General features: G+C 36.2%; 1 protein-coding gene across 1 annotated transcript in view; it reads right to left on the bottom strand.

Annotated features, from left to right (window-relative positions):
- Window positions 1-15010, bottom strand: part of TMPRSS11A (transmembrane serine protease 11A) — a gene marked incomplete at both ends in the record, with an annotated part of 32769 nt that extends 17759 nt beyond the window's left edge. Inside the window, 3 exons of the mRNA XM_084881190.1 lie at window positions 11703-11821; window positions 14750-14871; window positions 14919-15010. Of these exons, the coding sequence (XP_084737316.1) occupies window positions 11703-11821; window positions 14750-14871; window positions 14919-15010 (333 nt within the window). The remainder of the gene's footprint in view (window positions 1-11702; window positions 11822-14749; window positions 14872-14918) is intronic.
- Window positions 15011-15375: the final 365 nt, after the last annotated feature.

Raw genomic sequence — 15375 nt, 5'->3', positions numbered from 1 at the left:
TGCAAGAATGACATTATTATAATCACTTCTTTCTTTAATCCACAACTAGTCCTATTACTCCATTTTCTGGGGGAGATCCAAAAGAAAAGCAAAGACAAACAAAAAAACAACAGAGATAAAAGTGAAAATTATTAAAAAGAAGAAAACTTAATAGCAGTTGAATATCTTTCAAAATCTGGTTTGTAATGATTCTCTGAAATCCCAACCACAGTTAATCCTCTGGCCCTTTGTAACTTGTTGGTGAAGGCATTGGAGTAAGTTTTTGACTCTCGATGACATCATTCATATGGCAACATGCCTACTGAGAAGACTATCTACACCCAGCATCAACTTCATCTTTGAATGACTCAACTGTCTGGGAAGATAGGAGCTGAAATAATAGCATAAGAAGAATCTGGGTAGAAGTAACTTCAGTAATTTTAGAAATAAAGGACTTCCTTCCTTATAACTCAAATCCCAGGATCTTGCCTCATTGATTAGGTCTGGGGTGAGGCCCAGATTTCCAGGTGGTCAGGTAGCTTGAGGAAAACACTTTGAGAAATGCTAGGGCACAGACTGGCTTAGGAGTATTGCACTAACTAAATTTATGATGGGAAAAATTAGAGCAAACATGAACATAAACTTTATTGCTGACTGGCATTTACTAGTAAGTATGATCTAGCTTTTTAGAGAGCCGAAATCATGTTTCCCTGGTAGATGGAGGCCTACCTCATCAGAAACACTCCACCAACACTTTTTGGCATTCTAAATTCCCAGAAATGTTGGAGGACACTTACATTGTGTGCCAGCTTGTTATAAATTTATTATTAATCCACCTAATAGAGTAAGTGGTTTCTAAATCTATCCTACTTCTCATCTGGGGCACTTGTAGAGTTTTGTAGTTGGAGTTACTCTCCTAACGTTGAATAAAGACCCTCTTTCAGGGTAGCACCTCTTTGGGTTGGATGATTTTGAAATGCTAGTAATTGCACTGAGATTAAGTTCTAAGAGGGCAATTGGAGGTTAGTTGGGTGTTTAATGAAAGAGTTAGGGAGAGGCTGTCAACTCAAACAAACAGACCTCACCCAACCATTCAATGATCATTCCAAAACTAACTCTGTTTACACACGTAGCCTCCTTTCACTGTCAGATGCTCCCAACTGAATCCTCCCTCAGCAGTCTTGGTAATCACATAGGGGGAGTTTCAGGGCTGAGAATGCAAACTTCAGATAGGTAAGCCACTGAAGATTGCCCAGTGAGATATAAAAGCAGTTCCTTCCACCATCACACCAGATGATCCCCGATGAACCAACATATGCCATGAAGAAAACTTCAGATTCTGTTCATTTCTCATAATTATAACAAGAATACCACATAAAGGATGAATAAAGGATGCTTTTTAAAAATATGTCACTAAGGTTGAATGGATGCTGCTTGCTACAAGGGTTGAACTCAAGGTAGAAACAGAGAACAGAGAACAGAACACAACTGAATCTGAGCCTCCAGTCATAAAGTCAGACATTCAAGGGCCTCAGCATGTGCCAATGCCCCCGACCCCCTTCAGCACCACTACTATCTTTAAGGCTTGGCTATGCCCTTGCCCTTCTCAAGCTATTCTTTCAGTCAGAGGTACCATCCCCCATTCTGCTAGCTCTGTGTTTCTGAAGCACAGCTCTCCTTCAAGGTCTATTTCAGATAATACCTTCATTGGAGTTATTCTTTGAACCTCAGAGTAATCATTTTTCCTCTTGTCTAATTTTTCTTATCCCTCTTAAACCTACACTCCTTAATATAGTTACTTATGCAAATATGTTATTTCCTCTACTAAATGGCAAACCCTTTCTCAATAGGAACTGTGATTCATCTTTTCATGCTCTACAATATATAAGAATACAGCATGTTTTTGTTGAGTGAGTTAATAAAATAAATTTATTTATCAGGAAGTCTTGCATTTATCTGGACATTTATGAGTTTTTAATGAGCTTTATGTCAAATTGTGATTAATGCTCCTAGAGAAAAAAATTGCCCATGAATTACTTGAAACATTTTCCTCCTTGTTGACATTTTCAGGTAATTTGATTCCTTGTGGAAAATTCCTCCATAATGAGACTACACTAGTGATGATAGAAGACTAGTATGATTGCTGTCTTCTACCTGTGCACCAGGCACAGACTCCATTATATCTGAGCTCATTTGCTTTTCACACCAACCTCTGAGGTAAATACTACCATATAGGTAAGTAAGTGAATTGCCCAAGGTGATACAGCAGTGAGCCCGCTGACCTCAGTGTGAGGACACAGGTGGCTCTCACTAAGGGTTCCTATCCATTTACATGTAGCAAGAAGCATGCTAGGGGGACCAGACATGTTGTTATACTCCTTACTGAAGGCAGCTTGTTTTCTTTGCTCCCCAAAATAAAGGTCATATTACAATCCTTTAAAATTATTATATCCAGATTTTTGGTGAAACGCAAGATTCAATGAGTGAATCATTATTCTAAGCATGTATAGACCATGGCTAACCTGAGCATTGGTGGGGCTCCCAGGATTTGGGGGCTTGTTGACCTTCTGGGAATCAAGTCACTTCATTTTTACAAAAGTCCTCTTTATAACTCCCACAGCTTTGCACCCAGTGCGGTGTCTTTTGGAGAAGGCAGCTGGATCCATTGTCAGATGGGATCTGTGGATGTGCGAGCAATTTCCTTGGAAGTGTGACATTCTGATTACTCTAAACCAGGAAGTAATGATAGCACCCCATGGGTTGTATTGTTATGTGATGTTACCAAAGTTGTTTCTTCTATTGTACTACTACTTCCTCAGTGTTTCTTTGTAAAATGCCAGAAGGAAACAGACATCTGTGACTAACCATATATCACAAGTAGCAATGCATTGGATATACTTATCTCAAATTGGTTTATATTCCTGAGATTGACAGGCAAAATAAAGTCATAGAATTTTTTTTTTTTCAATTAAGGGTGATAAAGACATTATTAAGTATAGTACATTTAAGTATACTTCAAAAGCTTAGATCTCTGAATGATCTTTTTTAAGAGGAAAATACATAATTAGTCACTGTTTAAATTTGTACTGGAGATATTTAAACCAAAATGCTCAAAGCAAGGGATGATCATTATTGAGAATATTCATTCTCCAGGTAATTGTCTTTAAAATGTCTAAATTTGATTATTTTTTCAGAAGGAAAGAGAGAGAGAGAAAGAGAGAATAATTTCTCTTAGACTCTCTTATAGTGCCTGAATAATGAATAATAACCTAAGCAAGTTATCTAATAGAATGAATATTGTGAGATATTTATGTCTTTGTTAGGAAGTTTAGAGATAGCTAATATTGCTTCCTTTCACACAAAAACTTCCTTCAGAAACATCTATCCACATCTTTCCTCCAATCATAGATTGTTTATGCCCCCACCCCCAAATTTATACACATACATTCTTGATAGCTCAATTGCTGGTTCTTCCTTTTCAGATTTAACTAATTGGAATTAATAATTATTTTAAGTGTGTATATGTTTTTTTGGGGACACCCAGTAAATGCAAATATATCCACTAACCTCCTTCCTCTCTCTATTACAATTGCTTTAACTGTTGTCTTTCTCTTCACAAATTGACACAGTTAAAAAGATTGTAAGTTAAAAATGGTAACAAAGAATATAATAGTAAAGGGTCAATTTATTTAGAAAATATAACCATAATAAATATATATATGCTGTTGAATTTGAAATACCCTACATCAGAGCTCTTAAATTAAAGGGATAGACAACAATAAAATAATAGTAGAAAATTTCAGTATCTCACTTCCAACAATGCATAGATCATCCCGGCGGAAAATAAACAAAGAAACGTTGGACTTGACCATATGTCAGGCCAATGGATCTAACAGAACATTATATCTAATAATAGCAGCAAAATAATACATTCTTCTCAAGTGCACACAAAAATTCTCCAGAATAGATCATATAATAGGTCATAAAACAAATCTTAGGAAATATTTAAGATTGAAATCATACCAAGTATATTTTCTGACTATCATGGTATGAAAGTAGAAATCAATTAACTGGAGGAAAGCTAGAAAATTCACATATATGTGGAAATTAAGCAACATACTTATGAACAACCAATGGGTTAAAGGAAAATCCAAAAAATATCTTGAAACAAATAAAAATTTAAAAAAATATACCAAAACTTATGTTATACTGAAAAAAACAGTTCTAAGAGAGAAGTTCATAAAAAGAAATGCCTACATTAAGAAAAAAAAGATGCTAAATAAACAATCTAACTTTACATCTCAAGGAACAAGAAAAATAACTAACTCCCAAATTAGCATAAGCAAGGAAATAACAAAGATCAGAGCAGAAATAAAATGAAATAAACACTAGAAAAATAACAAGAAAAGAAAAAGGAAAGGAAAAGCTTGTTTTCTGAAAAGATAAACAAAAAAGACAAGCCTAGACAAATTAAGAAAAACGAGAGAAGAGTCAACTAAATAAAATCAAAGATGAAAGAGAAGACATTATAACTGGTACAAAAGAAATTCAAAGAATCACAGGAGACTACTATGAACTATTATATTCCAACAAATCGGATAACCTAGAAGAAATGGATAAATTCCTGTAAACATACAATCTAATAAGACTGAATCATGAAGAAATAGAAAAATCCAAATAGATAAAACATGAATAAGGAGACTGAATGGGTAATCAAAAGCCTCCAACACAGGCAAGCCCAGGACCAGATAGTTTCACTGGTGAATCTACCAAACATTCAAATGCAAATTAATACCAACCCTTCTCAAATGCTTACAAAAAAATTGAAGAGGAAGGAGTGCCTCCAAATTCATTTTATAAGGCAAGAATTACCCTGATAGCAAAGCCAGATAAGGACATTTACAAGAAAAAAAAAACAAACTATCCCAGCCGCCATGGCTCAGTGGTTGAACAGCAACCTATGAACGAGGAGGTCATGGTTCCAGGATCAGGACACATGACAGTGTCGCAGCTCAATCCCCAGTGTAGGGTGTGCAGGAGGCAGTAGAGCAATGGTTATCTCTTATCATTGATGGTTCTATCTTTCTTGCTCCCACCCTCTCTGAAATAAAAAATATTTTTTAAAAAGAAAAGAAAATGATAGACCAGTATCTCTGATGAATATTGATGCAAAAATTCCCAATAAAATATTACTAAACCAAATTCAACAGCACATTGAAAAGATCATGCACCATAATGAAGTGGATTTATTCCTGGAATATAAAAATGGTTTAACATACACAAATTAATAAGTAATATATACACACATTGGCAGAAAGAATCGTAATCATCTCAATAGATGCAGGAAAGCATTTAACAAAATATAGCATTTTTCATTATAAAAACGCTCAACAAATTGCATATAGAAGGAACATCACTATTGTATATAGAAAACCCTATAGACTCCATCAAAAAAACCTGTTAGAACTTATCAATAAATTCAGTAAAGTTGCAAGACACAAAATCAATATAGAGAAACCAGTTGCATTTTTATACACTAACAACAGGATATCTGAGAAAGAAATAAAACAATGTGATTTAAAATAATAGCATCAAAAACAATAAACTACCTAGGAATAAATTTAACCAAGGAGGTGAAAGATCTCTACATTGAAAACCATAAGACTCTGATGAAGAAATTGAAAAAGACAAAAACAAATGAAAGATATCCCATGTTCATGAATTGTAAGAATTAATATTGTTATGGTGATAATTATCTTGTATTTAAGTGTATCAAATCAACATGGTTTACACTTTAAACTTACACAATGTTATATGTCAATTCCACCTCAATAAAGCTAGATAAAAACTGAAACAGGGAAGCAAAGAAAGTAAGGATAAAGACATCCTATATAATAAAGAGCTAATATGCTAATTAGACCAGACGATGGAACAACCTTCCTGAATGACCAGTGGTCGGGGCTGCAGGGACACGAAGCAGCCAGGCTGCAGGGCCATGAGGCAGCTGGGCTGCGAGGGCTGAGCCCCTTGCACAAATTTCATGCATTGGGCCTCTAGTATTTATACACATTTTACATAACTAAAAGTAATCTAATACCATATATGAGATTTATAATCTTTATGGGCTTAAATATTATGAGAGAAAAATTTAAATAGAACAGAGTTTCCTATCTTAGCTGAGTTTTTTCTTGACTAGTAGAGCAATTTAGAGAAAAGAGCTTATGTTTGAGTAACCTAGATTTCTTCAGATCTTCCCTCTATCATTTCCTAGCTATACCCCTTAACTTCAGAAGCTTAATTCTCTTATCTGTAAAGTGTGGATAATAATGCCTCCTTGGCAGTATTATATAGAAGATTTGACATACAACAACTAGCCTTTTCTTTCATGATTCAATTTAAACACATAGAAAGTAGAAGTAGTGTTACACATCTTCCTCTTTTCATCCTGCCTAATCTTTAATTACAAAACAAAGTAAGTCTTAGCTCTCAAGTAAGGAGTCATCCATTCTCTACATCCAATTTTTCTAACCTCTGAACAAGGTTCTTGGTAGCATCTGCTTATTTTTTTCTGAAAGCTTTCAATCCTATCTGTTCTCTCTAGACATAGTGCTGTAGCCCTTCACCAAGCATGAGGTGTCTTTTACCTTTCTTACCTTATTCAGCCCCAAACTTTAAATAGTTTAATACCTTTGTTAAGTTTAAGTATACCTTGACACAGTTGCTTTTTCTCAGTAGAACTTCCTGCTTCAGTGTTGATCTGAGCCAAATCTCACTTTTGCCTTCTAATTCATTTACCGAGTGTTTCTAATAACATTCATCTCCTTGCATCACTTTCTGTTTCCAATTTTTTTGTCACTACAACTCTAAACACATAAGCTCAAGGATACTTTGAGGATCATTTCAGGCCCTGTTCTTGGTGTCCCTGGGTACAAAGAAGATAAAATTTATAACTGCTTTGGGTATAGGTGTAGAATGTTGTTTCTCTTTTTTGGTGGGAGACAATCCCAATAAGAAAATTCCTGACTGCTGCCTTTGCTAATGCAAATGATGATCACTAGTCCATGTTAATAGTATAGTTGAGAGAGATGAATGTACCAGGAATAATTACTTGATTTCTGGTATTTTATGGAATGGTTGATGGGAAAGAAAATCACATAGATAATTCTTACGGATGATAGTTGATTAAGAACATGTAATCTCAAGTCCCAACTATATCACTTACTGGTTGTGTGATCTTGAGTAAGTTAACTTTTCTGTACCTTAGTTTTCTCATCTGTAACACTGTGATAGTAATTAGATCTACCTCATAAGGCTGCTTTTTGAGGATTAACTAAAATGACACATAGGATGCTTAATGTGGTGTTTAGTATTCAATGCATGCTAGCTATGTTATTGTCATGGTGTTATTTGTAATGACCTTATCACTTAAAAAATATTTCTTGATATTTCTGAAATATATTTTTCCAAATGAAGTATTCCCTTTGTCAGTGACACTACTCAAACTTATACTAATGATGAAAGTGACCTATCCACTTGGGAGTGTCATGAGTTACTGGATTCTGGTTACTGGTGTCTTCTCCAAAGAACTGTATGAATGATGAGATATGTCTGTGCCACTATCTCAGGGACCTGGGATGGGTTTAGCAGTATCCAAGCATGAATTCATTTTACTTTTACATCTCCATTTGCATGCAAACTATTAAATCTCAAATTCTGAGGAAGAACAGGACTGCAGCCTGTTTGTCCTGGCTGTATAGTGAGCACCCCCATGGGGCAGAGAGAAGAATCCGGTTTTATTCATTGGAACTTAACAACAGTAAATAGGCATGGTTCAGGATGAGGCATGAACCTTTCCTGCAATTCTCCTAAAGGGAACTTAGTGGGGAGTGGAGGGAAAGAGACACCTGTCTTATTTAAAGAGGGCCAAAACAATACAAAGCCTTTCCTGACCATGGGAACCCTAGTTGATCTTCCTTTTCTTTGAAGTCCTCCTGTACTTATTTCCTCAACATACAATTTAATCCTTAATTATATCGTGTCATGCTATTGAATTTCATGTGTGTTACTCTCATCTCTCCAAAGAGATTGGGAGCAGCTTTAGGGAACAGATCATGTTTCCTTTCTTGTAAGACTCAGATGCCGAAAATATAAAGAGCTGAATAACCATACCATGTGTTGGGAAATCTGGGAAAACAGATTGCTTTGGTTCAATTGGGAAAACTGGTTCACTATATGGAGAATAACACCTGGGTCCCTACCTAACATCATACTCAAATGTAGACTCCATATACATGAAAGACCTAATGTAAAAGACCAAACTATAAAGTTAATAGAAGAACTTATAGTAGAGTGTTTTAATATAGAATTAGAGAGAGGGAGTGACTTCATGAAAACCTTATCAACACAACAGTAAGGCAAAGAGAATTGTTGAATATGATTATTTCAAAATTATAAATCTCTGTTTTTAGGAAGCATGGCCCAAATTAATAGCAGACAGACTGCATAATGTCTGTAGCCAATGGGTTGTTTACATTGGAACTCCTGCAAAGCAATGCTAATAAAACAAAGCAGCCTTAACAGGAAAAAAAAAAAAAAAGAAAAAAAGAAAAAAACAGGCAAAAGAAAGGTAGAGGCAGTTTATGGAAATGAAAGATCAAAAGGCTATCAAGTAGATATAACAATGCTCAAGTTCATTAGCAATTAGAAAAATGCAGACTAAATCACAAAGACTGGTAAGATACAACGTAGTGGTTGGCAGAAATTAGAAAGCTAATACCAGGTGTTAGTGAATATGTTGGGACATGGGGATCTTCACGCATGCAGATGGGAGTGCACACTGATGCAGTCACTCTAAAGAGCAAGCCAACACCAATTAGTTAAATTAAGTGTATACACACCTAATGACCCAGTAATTCTGCTTCCCGAAGAACTTGCATGGGTTCATAAGGGAATAAGGAGGAGGCTGTTTAGGGCAGCATTTCTTGGAATAATGGGAGGAGGTAAAACATGGTAGGTATATACTATGAATCATCATGTAGCTGCTAAGCGCAATTAATTAGATGCATATTTAACAACATAGATCTTAACAAATCTCAGTAAAAATGTATGAAACAAAACTTATACAGTGGACTGAATATTTGTTTAACCCAAAACCCCCAAGGTAAAGATATCAGGAAGTGGGCAGATATTGGGAGGTAATCCTATCTGATAAAGAGGGAATATGCAAATTGACCATCATGCTGTCACACAGATGGCGGCGCCCATAGCCATAAGGTGAAGGTGCCCAGTCCCCTCAGCCCCTTTGGAGTCCCCAAGTCCTTTCAGCCCCACCAGGGTAGCAGGTGCATGATGCATCCGGATTTGCCCTTAGCCCCCCAGCACCCCAGGGCCAGCCCGAGGTGCAGGCAAGCCTCAGATGGTGGATGCCCAGCTGCCCAGGGCCGCCTGAGGCTCAGGTAACCAGGGCCAGCTGAGGTTTGCACTTCCAGCAGTGGCAGCAGCAGAGGTGTGATAAGGGCATCGCCTTCCCCTGATCACCGGGTTGCCTCCCACCCCTTAGGGCTCCTAGTCTGTGAGAGGGGAAAGATTGGGCTGAGGGAACCCATCCAGTGCATGAATTTTAATGCACCAGGCCTCTAGTTAGGCCATAAATGAATTGGTACCCTTACAAAAGAGAATCCAAGGGCTATTTAGCTCCATGCTCTCCATCCTGTGAGATACTCCAAGAAGTCTATGGTCTGGCCTGAAAGAGGGCCCTGACAGAACCTGATTATGCTGGTGCCATGACTTTAGGCTTCCAGACTTTGGAGCTGTGAGAGATGACTCTCTGAAGTTTATAAGCCACTCAGTCTGTAGTACTTTGGGAAGCAGCCAGACATGACTAAGACAATGATTTATAACACAAAGAATAATTAAATCACGTACATACAAAACAACAAAAAGTATTTTTTGCAAAAATGAATACAAACAGCCCTAACCTGTTTGGTTCAGTGGATAGAGCATTAGCCTGTGGTCTGGAGGGTCCTATATTTGATTCAAGTCAAGGGCATGGACCTTGATTGCAGGCACATCCTTAGTAGAGGGTATACAGGAGGCAGCTGATCGATGTTTCTCTCTCATCGATGTTTTTAACTCTCTATCCCTCTCCCTTCTTCTTTGTAAAAATTCAATAAAATGTTGTGTGTTTTTTTTAAATGAATACAAACAAAAGTCTACTCATGAAATACAGAATGGTTGCCTGCAGGGGGAGATGAACGGGAGTGTACTATGAGAATAAAGCATCATAAATTGTGATGCCTAGAGAAGGCCTTGCATGTACTCAGGATGATAGTGTGTCATTACCTAACTTAGCCTTTGCCTCTAAGGCTTCTCCCTTCCTAGAAATGCATGGTATTTTGAAACCTAAAAGTCTACTTCCAAACACAGTTCCTGTTTCAGATGTACTTTATCATTTCTTTTGCTTTCTTTTAAAACATCTACTGCATTCTTGTTCATTCACTTCAATACAGCAAATATCTTAGCCTAAAGCAACAACAATGTTGGGAAGAAAACATAAAATAAAACACAAAACACAGATTTTTAACTGTCCCAACATTTACTATAACATTTCCCATTGTTCAAAGAATTTGCATACCATTTTAACTACAGTATACTCAAATTTTTCATTGAGGAAGTTACGTGGAGTTTCTCAGGATTAGAGGAATAAAGGAAGTACTAGAGTATGTATATAGTTTTTAACTGATATTCCTCAAGAACTGATTACAAATTCTATTTTTTAAGGTGCCAAGAATATAGAAGAATTTAAGGATGTATATAAATCTATAAATGATTATTGATTTGGGGGGCATGAAGCTTCAATACAGGATAAGTATGCATGACTTAATAGTAATTGAAAATATATATTATAAACCTCATCTCTATATTTACCATATGCTGTAATTGAAAAAGCCTATGACAAAGATTGGATGATGATATGGAAAAATATAAATTAACTTAAGGGAAAAAAGAAAATGTTTTGAGGAGAAAAATGGTTCTTTGACTAAAACAAACCAATACAACTGTTATTTTTACATCTTTAAAATAGCTGTACGTCTGTGTTAACAGGAAAGTTAACTTGAGCTTAGTGTTTAAGTGAGCATTCGCAGGTATCCTGAGCAGAATTATTTTACAGCTAAGTTTATTTTTTTTATTTTATTTTTTCCCCTTTTAGGAGCATTCTTTAATTTTAGTTTAAAAAATGTGTTAGCATTTCATGGAACTAAATTGTAATAAGTCTGAGTATTTTAACTTTATTACTATGGTTGTAAGAGAAAATGAATATTTATGATCATCTTTCCACATAGATTTAAAAACCTTTAAAATTTTAAAATGGGGTCTCCAAAAACAAGCATGTGGCCTTCAAATAACCACTTCTGATATGGTTAAGCTTTCCCATTTAGGTCATATTGTGGCCTCAGTTCTCTCACATTTAAATGAAGTCAGAAAGAGTGGTTTATCAGAACGACCCATTTGTTAGACATGCTGACGCTCTTGCTCCCCTATCCTGCCCTTCCCTTCCCATCAGACACTGGTTCAGAGGGTCTGGAGCGGAACCTCGGCACCTGCAAGAGGATTCTGGTGCAGGTCGTCTGAAACTTACATTTTGAAAAATATTGAGTGAAATGATCTACAAAACCCTTTCTACCTGCATTATCCTATGATAGAAATAATTGTATCTGACTTACCAAGTTTTCACTTATCTCTTTTAAGTCCTTAAGTTGGTATACGCCATTGTGTCCAGAATTACCATTGGTTCGTACATCTAAAATTTTAAAGCTACCATGATAATACTCTGTTTTCTGGCCTGTGGTGAAAAAAAAAAAAGCAGAAAATGAAGTGGTTTGGGCAAAGAAAATTCAGAATCCAACTATAATGAGGCTAATATGGTCTTGAATATATTGCTGACAGCCTTTCTAATTTAGTTTAATAAAAAGTATAGTGAAAATGATGATTAATGCTGCCGATTAATAACAGTAAAATTATATTTATTGAATGCCTATTATGTGCCAAGCCCTATTCTGGGCACTCTACATGTAGTATTTCCTCACTCCAGCTCTCTAAGATTATAATCACCTCCATTTCACCAATGAGAAAAGTGAGGCTCAGAGGTGTTAAGAAATTTGACCTATGCTATGGAGGCAGTAGTGACCTACCTGGGTTTTAAACCCAGTCAGTCTGGCTCTAGTCCTGGAATATTTAATTACCATATTACCCCTTGCTGGGGTGAAGTGTATGCCATCTTATACTCTACTGGAAGTAGACGTAAATAAAAATCCTTTTTTGTGTGTTTTCACTAATTTTTTTAAATAAATCTTTATTGTTCATATTATTACAAAAGTTCCTCATTTTTTCCCCCTCCACCAGGTTCCTACCCCACCCTCTGCCCTTTCCCCACTCCCCTTGTCCTCATCCATAGGTGCACAGTTTATGTTCATTCTCTTCCCGCAACCCCCACTCCTCTTTTCCCTGAGAATCATCAGTCCACTCCCCTTCCATACCTCTGATTCTATTATATTCAACAGTTAATATTGTTCATCAGGTTTTTTAATTCCCTTGTGTTGTTTTTTTTAATTTTTTTTTTTATTGGCTTTCAAAGGGGAGTTTAAGGTCAAAAGGAGTTTCTGGTGTGCCCAGATCCTATTCATCAAAATCTGGATAAGCTCCCTATTTTTTGGTACAAGATTTAGCATATTGAGACCAGGGTGAGTCCAGGTCCTATTTGTTTCTCATTCCAAGCACATGGATTAAGAAATCAGTACTGATAAGAGGATTCCACCAGTGCCCTTGGTCTCAGCTGATAAGAATTAAAAGAATGTCCATGTGCCTTCTCAGGCAGCTCTCTACATCTCACCCTTTTTTACTAATTAAAGTAAAATTTAAACATCAATAATAGGGCTCTAAAATTAAAAACAATTACAAGCTACTTCTTTGATCATGTTCCTGCTCATGCTAGCATCTGTTAGCTTCCAGTCTTCTGCAAAGTCTTGGGCAGCAAATCCAAGGACTCTACACCAGCAACAAAAGAGACTCATTTAGTAGCTAAAAATAATAATATGTCCATAATTCTGATTTCTCATTTTGTTGTTTTGCATTGGCATTGTTGTTATTATTTAATAGCCAGAGTTTTGCTCTTGACATTCAAGTTTTGAAAATAACATGTATGTGGTTTAGTTTTTGCATTGGAATTATTTGCAATTGTTTTTAATTTTAGAGCCCTATTATTGATGTTTTGACTTATTTTTTAATTAATTTTTAAAATAAAAATCTTTATACATTTTATTTTGTAATGTGAGAACCAGACACACTAAGAAATACATGAAAACAAAGGCAGGGGAACACTATCAGGTTGGCAGTGAGAACAGTGTGTAACTGGAATAAACCAGTAAGAAAGGAGAGAACACAGAGAACTGTGGAAAAAACTGAGGCATTTGGTAATCTCAGGACCAACGCCTCTAGGTGAAGGGTGGGTGGGCAATTTTTAACTCTCTATGAGAGAGTTAAAAATTGAGCAGAGAGCAACCACAAAACAACCTTTCTCCTCGGGGAGCCTGGCACAGAGAGGGCACGATGAGGGTTCCCCAGGGACCTAGGAAAGAAACAGGGATCCCGGGATGGTCTCTCCTAAGTGGGACATCTCTGGATCTGGAATGCTTTTTTAGTGCCCCTGATACTTATCTATACAATCCACAATGATCCATCTTTTTAATCATAGCAAAGGAGTTTTCGTGCAATCAAATTAACTGACCTAAAACTCTTTGCCATCCTGTAAACTATAGGTTGGATTGTTATATTGGAGCCAGAACTATGTTCTTAAGCCCTTTAAAGCTCATAACTTGATGAGGAGTCTTCAGTCCCTCATCAAGTTCGAGGAAAGTGACAGCAGATAAGACCATTCAAGTTAGCAGCCTGAACTACCCTGTTTTCTCGAAAATAAGACAGTGTCTTATATTATTTTTTTCTCCCAAAGTTGCGCTAGGTCTTATTTTCAGGGGATGTCTTATTTTCGGGGAAACACGGTAGTTGTTATATCACATAATCTGGGTCAGTCACATTGTAGAGATTTGTCAAAGAAACGTAAATGGATTTTACTCTGTGTGGAGAAAAATGTCATGTTAGAAGACACAATTCTAAAATGCATTGTTTGTGTGATTATAAATATATTAGGCAATGCAAAAATCCCTGAATATTATTTTGAAGATTGCAAATTTTTTTCTAAAAATTAGTGAAAACATTGTGTCACATTTATAGTTTACCAGTCATTTAAAAATTAATTATTTTCTTGGACATGTGCTTTGCTTTTAGCTTTGAAATGTTGGTGGACAGAAAAATGATGAGTAAAAGAGCCCATTTTAGTTGCAAATTTAGTAAGTAATTTATCATAGTTTTTCCCTTGAATGTACAATGATGATTAGAATATAATATTATGATTACTATCTTTGATCTTTTGTGTATTTCTCAGAAGAATACTAGGTAGTGAGCTCCAAGGATATAGGGAATTGGTCTGCTTTGCTTAATGCTGTATCTTGAATACTCAGAAAAGTAATTACATATAGTAGGCATTCAGTTATTAGTTGTTGATGAAATAATTGAATAAATAAAAATATTCAGAATGTGGGCATTTACTGGTAAAAGTACAAATGTTTTTTTGGATGAAACTACATTTACATAGTATGCGAGTGAAGCTTTACAGAAAAATGAACTCAAACAGAGTGAAATCCATAATTTTACCTACCACAGACTGAGAAGTGAGCCAGAAGAGCAATGGTCACTGCCACCACAATCAGCAATAACACAACCAGAAGGGCAATCATCCATGGTTTCAAACCTCGGCTTCGGGTGCCAAATCCTACTGGTCTGCATAAAGGAAAACTCACCAGTAACTCTTACATAGTCATTGTTACAGGCTTTCTGATACTCCTTGAATAAGTATAAGTTGCTTTAGCTTACCTTTCCCAGCAAGACGATATTTGTCTTCCATTTTGGTCAAGGTCATCTTGGTGTGAGGGGAGGTGTGGAAAAGATAAAAATTTGGGAATCCAGAATATTGCTTCTGTCTTCTATTTCTATTTCTATTTCTATTGATGGCTCTCTGTCGTGGTCAGATCTGACTTTCCTTAACAGTGTGGTCCAAAGTAGCATGCATGTTTGAAAAAGGACCATTTCTTCTTTCTCTGGTACTTTTAAAAACCGTATCTAAGGGTATTTGTCTACCCTTTTAGAGTTTACAGAGTGATTTCAAATCTATAATCCCACTTACATTTTTTAAATTTATCTTTACAGTTGAAAGTATTACAAATGTTTCCCTTTCCTCCCCCACTTTGATCCAATCTACCTGCTCCTACCTCCTCCCCAGGTCTT

The sequence above is a fragment of the Pipistrellus hanaki genome (assembly GCF_964339955.1).
Source record: "Pipistrellus hanaki genome assembly, chromosome: 1".
Lineage (NCBI taxonomy): Eukaryota > Metazoa > Chordata > Mammalia > Chiroptera > Vespertilionidae > Pipistrellus > Pipistrellus hanaki.
This window is presented reverse-complemented; position numbering and strand designations above follow the sequence as displayed.